The 13,000-nt window shown below is 43.3% G+C and overlaps 1 protein-coding gene across 6 annotated transcripts in view; it reads left to right on the top strand.

Annotated features, from left to right (window-relative positions):
• The window catches only part of BAG6 (BAG cochaperone 6), a 2,260,316-nt gene that overhangs the window by 1,743,195 nt on the left and 504,121 nt on the right, over positions 1-13,000 (top strand). For all 6 annotated transcript variants that reach the window (XM_044083264.1, XM_044083261.1, XM_044083265.1 and 3 more), the window contains one exon: positions 2,837-2,961. In XM_044083264.1, the coding sequence (XP_043939199.1) occupies positions 2,837-2,961 (125 nt within the window). The remainder of the gene's footprint in view (positions 1-2,836; positions 2,962-13,000) is intronic.

The raw sequence follows: 13,000 nt of genomic DNA, 5'->3' as shown, positions 1-13,000 counted from the left end.
GCTACCTGGTCCTCTTCACATACGTTTATCTCTCATTATAAGTTGGATATGGTATCGAGAGGTAGGGCTTCCTTTGGCTCTGCGGTGCTTCGGAATATCCTTCCATAGGCCGCCCAGGGTTTCTCCCTAGGTAGCTGGGGACTCTGTCCCACAGGTTGCAGAGTAAATGAAGTAACTACTTCAGATAAAGAAGTTATGTACTCACCATAACGTTCCATCTGAGTAGGTACTTCATTTGTCTGCAACCGACCCCCCTCCCCCCTGCCATCCCCCGAACCTTTCGGGATTCCTGATCACCAGAGAGATCTTGTTCTGCTTTAGGACAGTTTATCTGGTGTTACTTCCTCTATCGAAGGTAGGAGTTGTGTAAGAGGCAAAAAATTCGATGTGAGGTAATGTAGCACATAGGGGATTATGGGTAGGGGGGAGGAGCTAGGAGCTCGGATCTTGTAGCTTGGAAAGCTGCCGGCTCGGATCCGATACCCACAGGTTGCAGACAAATGAAGTACCTACTCAGATGGAACGTTATGGTGTGTACATAACTTCTTTTTTCATTTTTTTTCTTTTCTTTCTTCTCCTCATACATTGTAAAAAGGTAATCTATTCTACTGTATTGTACCTCTTGATTGTGTATTTAAATGCTGTATGGATTGTGTTCATTGATTGCAAAAATTTGTTTGTTGTAAGTGGAACATTTCTCCTCGAGTCTCTGCTGAAAAAGGGCACCTGCCCAGCCACACCAACCTGGTTAACAAATGGCAAATAAATTAAATAAATATGCCCCTTACCCAGTCATTTCTGATGCCACATACATTTTTGTCTTGCAGTTCATCAGACTCCATCTTTGGGTTGGTTCTTTAATTCACTAACACAAGAACGGTGAATTTTGGTAGGGCCTTTGTACCCTTACAAAACAAAGCAAGTGAATAACAGATTATTTCTCATCCCACAGTAACTATAAACATGCATCTGATCACTGTAGTTTGCTTTTTGCCTCTTGAAACTCCGATTTATTACGAACTTTTGAGTTTCTTCACCCATGACTGGCAGAAATGTACAACACTATACCTTTCAGGCTTTTGTGACATTCTAGCCACAGAGTACAAAGGATTAGTCCAGATAAAATCACTTTAGCTAGCAGATCTAGGAGTCTCTTTCTCTCTCTCCGATACCTTCCCTGTGTGAGGAATAAAGATGCTTTGGTGAAGTTTCAGGTAGTTTTTAGACTACTAATTGAAACTACACCAAGGTGTCTTTACTCTTCCCATAGAGAGGATATCTGAGAGAGAGAGTTTCCTAGATCTAGCTGAAGTGATTTTATCTGGACGAATCCTTTGTACTCTGTTTCTGGTTAGTCCTTTCACCCTCTGGATCACAGGTGGGATACCAGACCTGACACAAGCTTTCTGGGTTATCTCTGTTCATAGTCAGAAACAAGTTCAATATTTGTGTGGCATAAATGCTAGCTGTCAGCCAAATTACCCTGAAGGAGAGTGTTGCTTGCTGCCTGTAATTTAGCCATTCCTCAACAGAAAGTCAAAAGTCCTTATTTTTGTTTACTTCTGACACCATATAACCAGACACCAGTTGCATATGGCCTACTTATTAGTTTTTGTTTGACTGCACAGTAATTAGTGGGTACCCGACCACATTATATAAATGTTGAAGTCTCTCGGGCTGGAAGCACCAAATACCAATAAAGACTGTTGCAGCAAGCTAGTTTCTAGTTTAAGTAAAATTCCATATGAGAAGGCCATGGGCTTTCCAAAATGTTTGGATCCAATTTTCGGATTCCCTTGAAACACTGATTTCACTCTCACAGTCAGTGAAGAAGGTGTTTTGTTGATGGACGGATTCAGCCTATGAAGGAGGATTTGCTGATAGAATGATCTGGTCAGCATCTACAAAAGTCTTTGTTTTGTCCATTAATGTCTTAGTAGTTTAGTTACAGACTCTCTAGAATATGCTTGGGGAATACGTTAGCAACCTTCACCTTCAAGCATCTGGGCATATCAAGAAGGGCTGTAGTGTTTTCTTTAAAAAGTGTATTAATTCCAAATATTTATACTGTGCCCACTTGTTCATCGTTCACAGCTTCAGATATTCTAGCTTGTACTATGACTCCAGGAGTGTGACCTCCTTTGGTGCCTCATTTGCTGTAGGACCTGGCCTTGAATGTTTCCTGTTAGCTATTTTGTCACCTTCCACCATGGTAGATTTACTCTTTGGAATTATTCCCAGTTGCAGCCAGTCCCTGGATGGTTCCTGACTTTAGACATGTAGTCTTTCCATATCAGATGATATGAGAGAGCACTCCTTAATGGGTTACAGGCACTTGTGCATCTCCTGGGGCTTATACAACGCATCAGTCCAGTGAATGCTGTTGTAAATCCTAATGTGTAATGTGATGTGTAAACCACACATTTTCAAACATTGTGTGTGTCAAATCTTTATTTTTTTAATGTAATGTTTAAACTTCACATTTTCAAAAATTGTAGTTGTCAGATCTTCATTTTTTTCTTAATCTGCAAAATGAGTGCTCACGCAGAAGTTGCAGGGCAGGCTGGTGGACTAGTGGGGGCTGAGATTCTCTGCTTATGTGGCACATGGATATACACCTGCATAGGGCATGTGCACCCCTTGGGTGCTTCAAGAAAAAGAAAAATCCAAGTTTGAATGGAAAAAAGTCATAGTTCGCTAAGAGTACCTTTTGTACAGAAAATGTTGGTATCAACTTATACAAAGTTTGCATTGTTTTATGTTAACAGCACTTCTTTGATGGTATAAAACCTTTGAATTTATTTTCTTCTCACATTTTGTTATTTTTTTTCTCAAGATTCTACTTTTGGCCTTGGATTATTAGAGTTGTGCAACCGTGGACTGTTTGAGTGTTTAGCCCTAAACCTGTACTGCCTAAGAGGGGAACAAAATGAACTTATGAGCGTTATCAATGAGAGAATTGTAAGTAGTTACCTAAATTTTTCTCATTGCTTCCCTAATGTGATTTATTTTTAAGTTTAGAAACTTTTATTCTTGTAGAGAGAGAGTCAGAAATGGACAATTTGTGGATCTTCTATTTCTGACTCTGAAGAAATGAATGTCCTCCTATTCCCATGTTGCAGTATTCATAACCTTTGGGTTTTCCATTGCTTAGCTACCTGAACGTCCGGCCAGTATACAAAAGCTTTAGTCACTGCAAGGTACGTGGGACATCTGACACTGGCCACAGGATGCGTGGGCCATAAAAGTGATGTCTGCATGTATCTTCCTTTAGAACTTCTCTACCACCAGTCGAACATCAGCTGTTCCTGCTGTGTCTCTGCCATCGGAGCTTCGAAATTAAGATAAGTACCCCATTGGGGCCATTTTCTTCTTCTCTTTTTGGTCAGCTGCATGCTGCTTAGTTTCATGTCATCCAGGAAAGGAAAGTGTAGGTGCAGACGTCAGATCCCCCATAAGGAAGACCACAATTTTTGCCTTTTCTCTCTAGGGCCCAACCATGACCATAAAACCAGTGCGATTTGTCATGCCTTCGTTCCTAAGACTCTTCCCAGCTGTATGCACTCCCTAAACATCTACTTAGAAAACCAGCGTCTTAAACATCTGGCTCTGGCGATGAAAGGGGCCATCTGATCAGACCATTAAGCCTCCAAAAAAGGCCAAAGTTTCCAGGCCTGAGCCTACTGTTCCACATCCTCCACCCGACCTACCCCCTGTGGCCGTTAGCCTGGAAGAATGTACAGAACCAGCCAAGTTAGGTATATCTGGTACCATTCGGGAAGCAGCAGAACCTAGGGCTGAAGGCACATCACTGGAGGTTTTGCTGATGTCTGGCGCTGACGACAAGGGGGAACCTCAGCTCACAACAAACATCCAGACCGGTGTTTCCACTGCTTTAGAACAGTCCGAACCTAGGCCTTTCTTGGGCCCTATGTCATCCAGGCCTACCTCTTCATTAAAAACTAAACAAAAGGCAAAACATGTCTCTCCTTCAGAAAGCCTGCCTGATTGGCAAACTTTCTCTCAAAGCTTATTTAATGCCTTCATGGCCCTTAAACCTTCTGTGCCTACTTCCCTCCAGTTATCAGTCCTAAGAACACACAATGTTGCACTACCAGAGGTATCGAGGTGCCGTGGTGGTTACCGAAGTTTCTTTTTTACGAGTTATCAGTCCTAGGCCTCAGACAGAAGATCCTCATTCTCTTGATGCTGAGGACTCTTCTGAGGACTCCCTTTCCTATGCCTCTCAGATGCCTTCACCCCTTGGGTATGCCTCCCCTGAGGAGGACTCTGCTGAGGCAGACATCACAAGAAAAGACCTCACCTTTGGTGAAACCATATCTAAAATGAGAGAGTTTTTTAAATGGGATTCCACTGAAATATCAGAGGTTCAAAAGGGGTATTATGAACTCTTACATATGGGCACCCCTTCACCTTTTGCCATCCTCCCAGTCTTACTAGCCTTTTTGGACGCCTTCAGTGCATCCTCTGAAAACCTTGATTCCCAACCACCAGTCCCTAGAAGGCCTGACAGGTTCTATAAGATCCCAGAAGGGCCACATTTGTGATTAACTGCCCATTTGCAGACCTTGACACTGTTACAGTCTCTGCAGACAAACCTTCCAGATTACTTCCCTCCACCTCTGTCCTTCACACTGATAAGGACAGTAAGACCGTGGAACGCAATGTCAAAAAAGTGTACACCTCTGCCACCTTGGCTTTTAGGACGGTTAATTACTTGAGACGCATGCCAGAGTATGCCCTGGCCCTTTTGACCCAGGTTTATAAACTTTTAGCTGATCTCCCAGACTCACCTCCTAAGGCTCAAATATCTAGCCTTAGGTCCTTGTCCTCTCAAGTGACAAGGCACTCGATCAGCTGCAGCTGTGATGCTGCAGAGGCCATGGCCAAATCTGCAGCTTCTGCCTCAGTGCTTAGAAGGTATTCTTTGCTGAGACTCCAGCCCCTTCCTGATGATATCAGGGTTAAACTTCTGGATGCATCCCCGGACATTTCTTCCCTTTTTGGAGCTAAAGTGGCAGAGCTTTTCAAAACCCTTCAGCAAAAAGGGAAGGAATTACAATATTTAAGACATTTGTTTGAGTCTCCGATCCCTAAATTCCACCGGAATTATCCCACCAAGACACAGTTCATCAGGGAACATTCTGCTCCTACACCTCATTCTCGGAGCAAAAAGAGCTCCAGGAAACGGCAGTCTGTCCATACCTGCTCAAACTCCAGTTCAGAAACCTCAGTTTTAGGACAGGGTAGGTAGTCTGTGACTACCTGCTTTCCCCTTCACCCACTCCAGATTTCATGCCCCTATCCCAAAGGGACTCGCTGTCTTCCTGGCTGGCAAAGCATTACCTCAGACAAGTGGGCCTTGTCTATTATAGAAAAGGGTTATTTCATGACTCTGGTTATTCCTTCCTTCTTAAGAGTCGTTCCACAACCACTGAAGGACCAGCTTCCCCTTTTCCAGATGGTCTTAGACAGGCTACTCTCTCAAGGGACTATCCAAACCGGTCCCTCTGTCAGAAAAGGGAAAGGGCTTTTATTCCAGACTTTTCTTAGTCCCTAGGAAAGATGGCCATGGAGACCCATCCTGCACCTCTCACCTCAACTTTATCCTGCAAGTACCCACTTTTTGCATGCTTACTGTCCAGACTCTGTTCCCCCTGCTATTGCCTCAGGCATTCCTGGCCACTTTGGACATCAAAGATGCATGTCTATATATTCCCACAAGGCCCAGCTACAGGAAGTACTTAAAATTATCTGTGGGTTCCTGACATTTTCAGTCCTCTGCCTTGCCCTTTGGAGTATGTTACTTTAAGGCTATTCACCAAGTGTCTGGCTCCAGTGGGTAGCCTATTGCAGGGTCCAAGGGATTCATATTTTCCTATACTTGGACATCCTGATCCAGGCAGATTGTTCCACTTCCCTACAATCCATCTCCAAAAAGTCATCCCTGTCCTGCAGTCCCTGAGGTTCAACATCAATGTTCCCAAGTCCAAACTAAACCCTTCCCAGGACCAAGTTTTCCTGGGGTGCAGAATAAGAACAGATGTTATGAAAGCATACTTTTCACCCAAAAGGTGGAAAGTCTGAAGCAATACCTGCTGTCTGTCCTCCACGCCACTGCTATGACAGAGACAGTATCTCAGACCCCTAGAACATATGGCCTCCACTATGCCCATGTTGCCAGTAGCAAGACTCCATATGAGAAAACTTCAGTGGTACTTGAGGTCCACATGGACCCAACACTCCCACCCCTTGGACCACAACATTCCCTTCCTACCATGCCTAAAGAAGGAGATACGTTGGTTTTTGGATCAAGTCTCGCTCAACCCAGGACTTCCATTACAACCCATTACCCTGGTCCAGGAGGTGCACACAAATGCCTCAGACCTGGGCTGGGGTGCTGCTATGGGCAGCTTAAAGGTGCAAGACACTTGGACAGGCCCCTTCAACAGGAGCACATTAACATCAGAGAAATGAGAGCCATCATCCTTGCTCTGAGGGCCTTCCAACACATTCTGAAGCAGGACCCCCTAACGTTGTTCACAGACAACACTACAGTTCTCTGGTATGTGAACAAACAGGAGGGAACAAAGTCTTATTTGCTATGGAGACTTGCAGTTCAACACGGAGTCACTTTGCAGGCGGACTATATATGCCTTCAGCCCAGAACACTCAGGCAGACACCTCTAGCAGATTCATATCACAATCCCACGAATGGATGCTACACAGGGATGTGTTCTTGGACATAGTCCACAAGTGGGGTGCTGCACAAATAGATCTGTTTGCCTCCCCTCTGAACAGACTACTTCCACTCTTGTACCAGGTCACCCAGCCCCCCAGCGAGGGCAATGGATGCCTTTTCTATCTCAAGGAAGGGGATGTTTCTCTAAGCATTCCCTCCCCTTCCCACTCTTACAAAAAGTCCTGCTGAAAATCCAGCAGGCCAAATGAGAAATCTTGTTGGTAACTCCTTTTTGGCCAAGACAGCTCTGGTTCCCCCTACATCTGCATTTAGCCAGGGGCAATCACAAGATACCTCACAGAGTGGACCTCCTCCCACAGGACAGTGGATCCCTAATCCATCCCCACTTGGAATCTCTGAATCTAACCCTGTGCACCTTTATACTGAAGATGTGCATAATGCCCTGCAGGAGGCCAGGAAACCCAACACTAGGAGATCTTATTTGTCCAAATGGAAAAAATTCTCCATCTGGTGTCTGCAAAGACAGCTAGACCCTTTTCAAGGAGAGATCCCTTTAGTGCTGTCCTACCTGTGTGAATTGCTGCAAGCAGGGCTGGCATGTTCTTCTGTTAGGCCCACCTAGTTGCTCTTTCGGCTTGTCTGTCTCTTGACCCTCCTCTTGACTCCCAACTTGCAATGAAGTTATTCCGTAAGAGAGTACTGCACCTCAGGCCCCGTAGGAGCCCAGTTCCACCCTCAAGGGACCTGAACTACGTTTTAGAGAAGCTCACTGTTGCCCCTTTTGAACCAGCATCAAAAGCCTCTCTGAAATATTGCACTTGGAAGACTGTGCTTTTGGAGCCCTGACATCAGCTAGGAGACTGTCAAAGCTCCAGGCCTTCATGGCCACTCCACCTTTCCTAATCTTCCACAAAGACAGAGCGAGTTTAAGGACCAACCCATCCTTCATCCCTAAGGTGGTCAATGAGCTGTCCCTGAACCAGTGTATTCACATCCGCAGAATGACAGTGAGAGAGTCCTGCATTCCCTTGATGTTCATGGACACCTTATATTCTACCTTGACAAGACCAAGTCCATTAGGAAATCAGAGCAATCGTTTGTCTCCTTACACCCCACAGCTCTGGGAAAAGTAGTGACAAAACACAATCTCTGCCTGGATTTCCAGGATCATCTCCTTTTGTTACTCCTACCATGGCAAACAATTAACTTGAAAAATTAAAGCCTACTCCACTAGAGCCATGGCCTCATCTGGAACCTTCTTCAAAGGGCTGGACACTGCTTCCATTCTAGAGGCAGCTACCTGGTTATCTGTCCATACCTTCACCAAACACTACAAACTGGACCGTATTTCCAGGTGTAGAACAGGTTTGCTAAGGCAGTCCTGCATGGCTTCTTGGAAAACAGTTTTATACCACCCTCCTTCTCTTACCTTTGAGCTTTGGCACTCACCCAAAGGTTATGAATACTGCAACATGGAAATAGAAAGACTTGTGCAGCTATCCTGGGACTGGGGTCCAACTGGGGCATTCTGTTCTGAGGAAAGGTATGTGCAGACGTCACTTTTAAGGCCCATGCATCCTACGGCCAATGTTAGACGTCCCACGTATCTTGCAGTGACTAAAGCTTTTGTGTACTGGCCAAACGTTCAGGCAGCTAAGCAGAGGATAACCCAAAGGTTATGAATACTGCAACATGGAAGAGAAGGACGTCTATGGTTATGGTAAGATTTTACACAAGTATTCTTTATTTAACATATGTGGACGGCCACGGTGGTGCAGTGGTTAGCATTGTTGCCTCACAGCAAGAGGTTCTCCGGTTCGATCCTCAGCTGGGGTGTCTTCTGTGCGGAGTCTGCATGTCCTCCCTGTGGTCGCGTGGGTTTCCTCCGGGTGCTCCGGTTTCCTCCCACATCCCAAAGACGTGCTGCAGGTGGATTGGACACTCTAAATTGGCCCTAGGTGTGAGTGCGTGCCTTCTGTGGAAGGTTGGGTGCCGGGCTGGCACCTCGACACTGTAAAACTCCACTGCCAATCATGAGCGGACAGGTGATCCGCTGTGGCGACCCCTAACCGGGAAAAGTCAAAAGAAAAAGAAGATTCTTTGTTTAACATATAATTTATTTTTATTCTTTGGAATTTCAAAAGGCCATGAAATAGATAATGGGCCATGCTGTAAAAAAATCCTTTATTGATTTGGAAATATCTAGCCAGGTTGAGGAATATAGTCTGTAAACAGACCCATCGATGTTCTTCGTGTTTCACTGTTGCAGTCCTAATTTGTGGGATTTCCTACCATGGAAGCCCTTGGCCAGCCCCACTACCAGAGAATAATAGTTTCCCCTCCTCCTGGAATCAGCAGATGCCCTATCCAGTGTCACTTCACTTGGGTATAAGGGGAGTCAGCTGGTGCCATGACCTCAGTTCGTTGTTGCTGTCTGAGCCCAAAGCAGAGTGCCAGTCACTACTTTGTTCAGTCTGTACCATTGAAAGATGTGTAAAACTAAGTAACCCATTGGGGAACTTTTTATGTATCAGTTGACTAATGTCAAAGAAAATAAATAATTTTCTCCACTGTGGCAGACAGATACCACACTGGGACTTCCACTCTTTGTGTGTGACTTGCTTGGGGCCACAACACGATGACCCCAACTGTTGTTTTTGTGCTCGCTTTAACAGCAGAACCATTAGGCATAGGGCCAAGATTTTAGCAAGGTATCTTAGTCTGTCATCAAGCTGTTCACATCCTGTGATATCCGCTGGTCAGACTGAGGTAGACATCCTTAGGTGAAAAAGAGTTAAAGAAAAACGATCCAGGCTTAGGGCCTCGGACAACTCCTACTCGCTTTCAGCCAGTCCTCCTAGGCTTGTTATTGCTAAAGAAGGTGAGGAGCTTTCGCAGCCCCCTTCAACAACCAAGGAGGTGGTGCAGGCTTCTATTGAGACCCATTTGGAGTCAGATTTGCCTTCTGGTCTCTCACCATCTTAGAGGAGGAGAAGTACCACCATCCTGGAAGAAAGCAATGGTAGCTGTAATACCTAAAAAAGGTAAAGATCCATCAGATCCAGTTTCATGCAGGCCCATTTCAATACTAAACCATGATTATTAAGTGTTTGTCTATAATGGATAAAAGAATGACAAAAGTAATGCCAAAACCTGATAGGTATAGGTAATGGTGGTTTTGTGGTGGGGCGTAATCATTTGGCAACATTAACAGAACATTGATGATCCAGAGGGAAGCAGAATGTAAGAAAATACTATTGTTGTTGGTTGGTCTTGATACAGAGAAAGTATTTGACAGAGTAAGCTGTGACTTTATGAGCAGGGCAATGGAAGCATTTTCATTTCCTGAAAAAATTATAAGGTTGGTTAGGAAAATATATGAGGGATTGGAGGTGAAAATTAAAGTGGACGGGATCCTCTCTGATAATTTCTGCTTAAGCAGAGGGACCAGGCAGGGGTGTCCTCTTTCCCCTTTATTATTTGCACTATGTTTAGAACTACTGGCAAAGAAAATAAGGGATTCAGAAATTCAAGGATATAAATGGTATGATAGTGAAGAAAAGCTGGCCTTATTTGGAGATATTATTTTTTACCTGACAAAACCAGAAAAAGACATTACAGTTTTGTGGAACATTTTGAGACAATTTCAGATCTTTTCAGGATACAAAATTAATGAAGTTGAAACAAAGGCAATAGCAGTAAATTATGTACCCACACATGAACTAGTTCAGGAATACCCATATTTATGGGGACATGATAAAATGAAATATTTAGGGGTATGGATTAAAATGATTCTAGTGTGGCAGCTAAGGATAAGTGGGAAGAGGCTAAATGAAAGGTAATACAAAAACTGAGAAAATTAAAGCTTTGTTATATGGATATAGATTGTGAGATGTAAGCAGTTACAATGTTTTTAGTCACTTTCGTCTTATACACAGATCAGGCATATTTTTATCAACCAGAGGAGAACTTGTGGGTAGCAGTTAATAAAGAACTGGAGGACTTTATCTGGGAGGGGAAGATGGCAAGAGTTAAGTGGGCTATGCTGATTCTTTCAGTACAACAGGGCAGATTGGGATTACCCAATTTGAAGGGGTATTTCAGAGCTACAAGACTCCTGTACATAGCACAAGCAGAAAACTATAATTCAAAGTGGAAAGGGATGATGATGAAACATGGGGGGAAGCCAAAGAAACAAGGAGAGACTGGAATTTTGCATGCAGGCCTTTGAGAATAACAATAATCATGCAGAATATTATATCCATAAAGTAGCAGAAAGTATTCCTAGAACTAAACCAACATGGGAATGGAGAAAGGAGATTCTGCCGATAGGGATGACTGCAATTAGGGATACAGACAATAGGCAAGAGGGGGTTGGAAATAATTTATTGGAGAAAACTGGCAAAGGAACCAAGGTGCTGGGAGCAAATAACTAGACAGGGAAAGATAATAGAATGGGAAGATTCCAATATTTTATTTGAATTGCATATTAGAGATTGCATTCTGTATCCGGGATTGACATCAGAGTATAGGCAAAGAAAAAGAAATAGGGGGGCCTAAATGAAAGACCAGCACTGGCATAGTTTTTAATAGAGTCTAGAACAGAAGCTGCCAGTAAAAAAGGAATAATTAGAGTGTATAAAATATTGTGTAACTATAAGAAACAGTCAGGGGAGGTTAGAAAGGCTTGGGAAGAGAGATTGGATAAGCAATTCACAAAGAAACAATAGGAGGATATATGTATGTCTCCTTAATATGGAACAAAATCTAGTAGATTTAGGATTTTTTCCTGGAAATGTTTACATACATATTTTTATAACCCAAGTTAACTCTAAAGAATTTTTCCTCAGACAGACGTTAAATATTGGAGGTGTGAAGGGGAGGAAGGAGGTAATTGGGAACATATTTTCTGGGAGTGTGGTGAGTTGGCGGACTTTAAGGATTCCCAGCGGAATGCACGGTCAGAGATGCTAGGTGGGCAGATTGGTCTGACGAGGGAGATGATGCTACTGAGCTATGATACAAAATCAAAATTGCCTAGACATGGTAAGGTGTTGCTGTGTCTAATAATGGTCGCTGCCAAAAAAAGCTATTGCTACAAAATGGAAATCAAAATCTAAACCAGCTATACTGGAAGAAGTGAATATAGTAACAGAGTTAAAACGACTGGAAATGAGATCTTTAGAAAAGAGTAGCAACAAACTATATAGGACAAAATGGAATTATGGGAAGAATACATACAAGGGAGAAATGAAGTCTAAAAGGCGGCAGGACTTAAATGAGCTATGTAATGTTTGAGTGAGAAAGATTGGGTAGATTATAAGTTATGTATAATGTTTGCAACTGGGAGTGTGGCAGTATGGTTTGTGATGTAAAATGCATGCAACTAGGATTGTCATTGTGGTTCGTTTTCGTAAACTTTATATAAATGTATGATTGTTTATGTAGTAAGTGATGGTTTAATAAAGATGTTTATTTAAAAAAAAAAAAGGCAGGAATTGAATAATTTCTGTAATATTGCTTAGGTTATATGATATATACAAATATATATGAAGTGTATTTGTCATGTTAATTATAGTTTACTTTATATGAATGTAAATGTACCTGTGTCATAAGTGATAATTCAGTAAAGCTGTTTGAGAAAAAAAAACTTTTCAAGCCGTAGCACTCAGTTCTTTGGACCATTTTGCAGGCTGTTGCTTCGGACGGCTTTACCAAGATCAACAGTTGTTCTTTGTGTCACCAGGAAGTTGCAACAGGCGTTCACTCATGGAAATTGGTTGTCCATTCTGGGCCGAAGTTCAGCCACAGAGAAACCTTAAGGCCACTCACAAAAAAGTGTCTCCCACCCAGTCTCAGCCTAGGCCTACCAGCTTTCATTCCCAGGCATACCAATAGGATCTTTTGAGGGTGGCTGAAGATGTAATCTCTTTCATTAGTCTCAGACACCCTCCCCCAGAGATCTCACCAGGTAAAAGAAAAAGACACCCCTCCAGATTTCTCTGATTTCTTTGACTCAGATGATGACTTTGACCAGGAAAATTCTACCTCTGAAACGGATGATGTGAAGTTGTTCAATCTCGCCGTTCATTCTTCACTGATGGGTTCGGAGCCGATCCTCTGCTCCGACACGACCGTTTAGCAAAGCTCAAAGATTACCAGTAGCTTGAGACCAAGCCTCTTATCTCATGATGCACTGCTGGAATTACCTCAGATCTAGTTTGCCGCGGCACTGATCTCTTGGTTTCAGCCGCTGCTTTCGAGACTTTTTGGGGG

This window comes from Protopterus annectens, chromosome 9.part0 (genome assembly GCF_019279795.1).
Source record: "Protopterus annectens isolate FY-2018-M chromosome 9.part0, PAN1.0, whole genome shotgun sequence".
NCBI lineage: Eukaryota > Metazoa > Chordata > Ceratodontiformes > Protopteridae > Protopterus > Protopterus annectens.
This window is presented reverse-complemented; position numbering and strand designations above follow the sequence as displayed.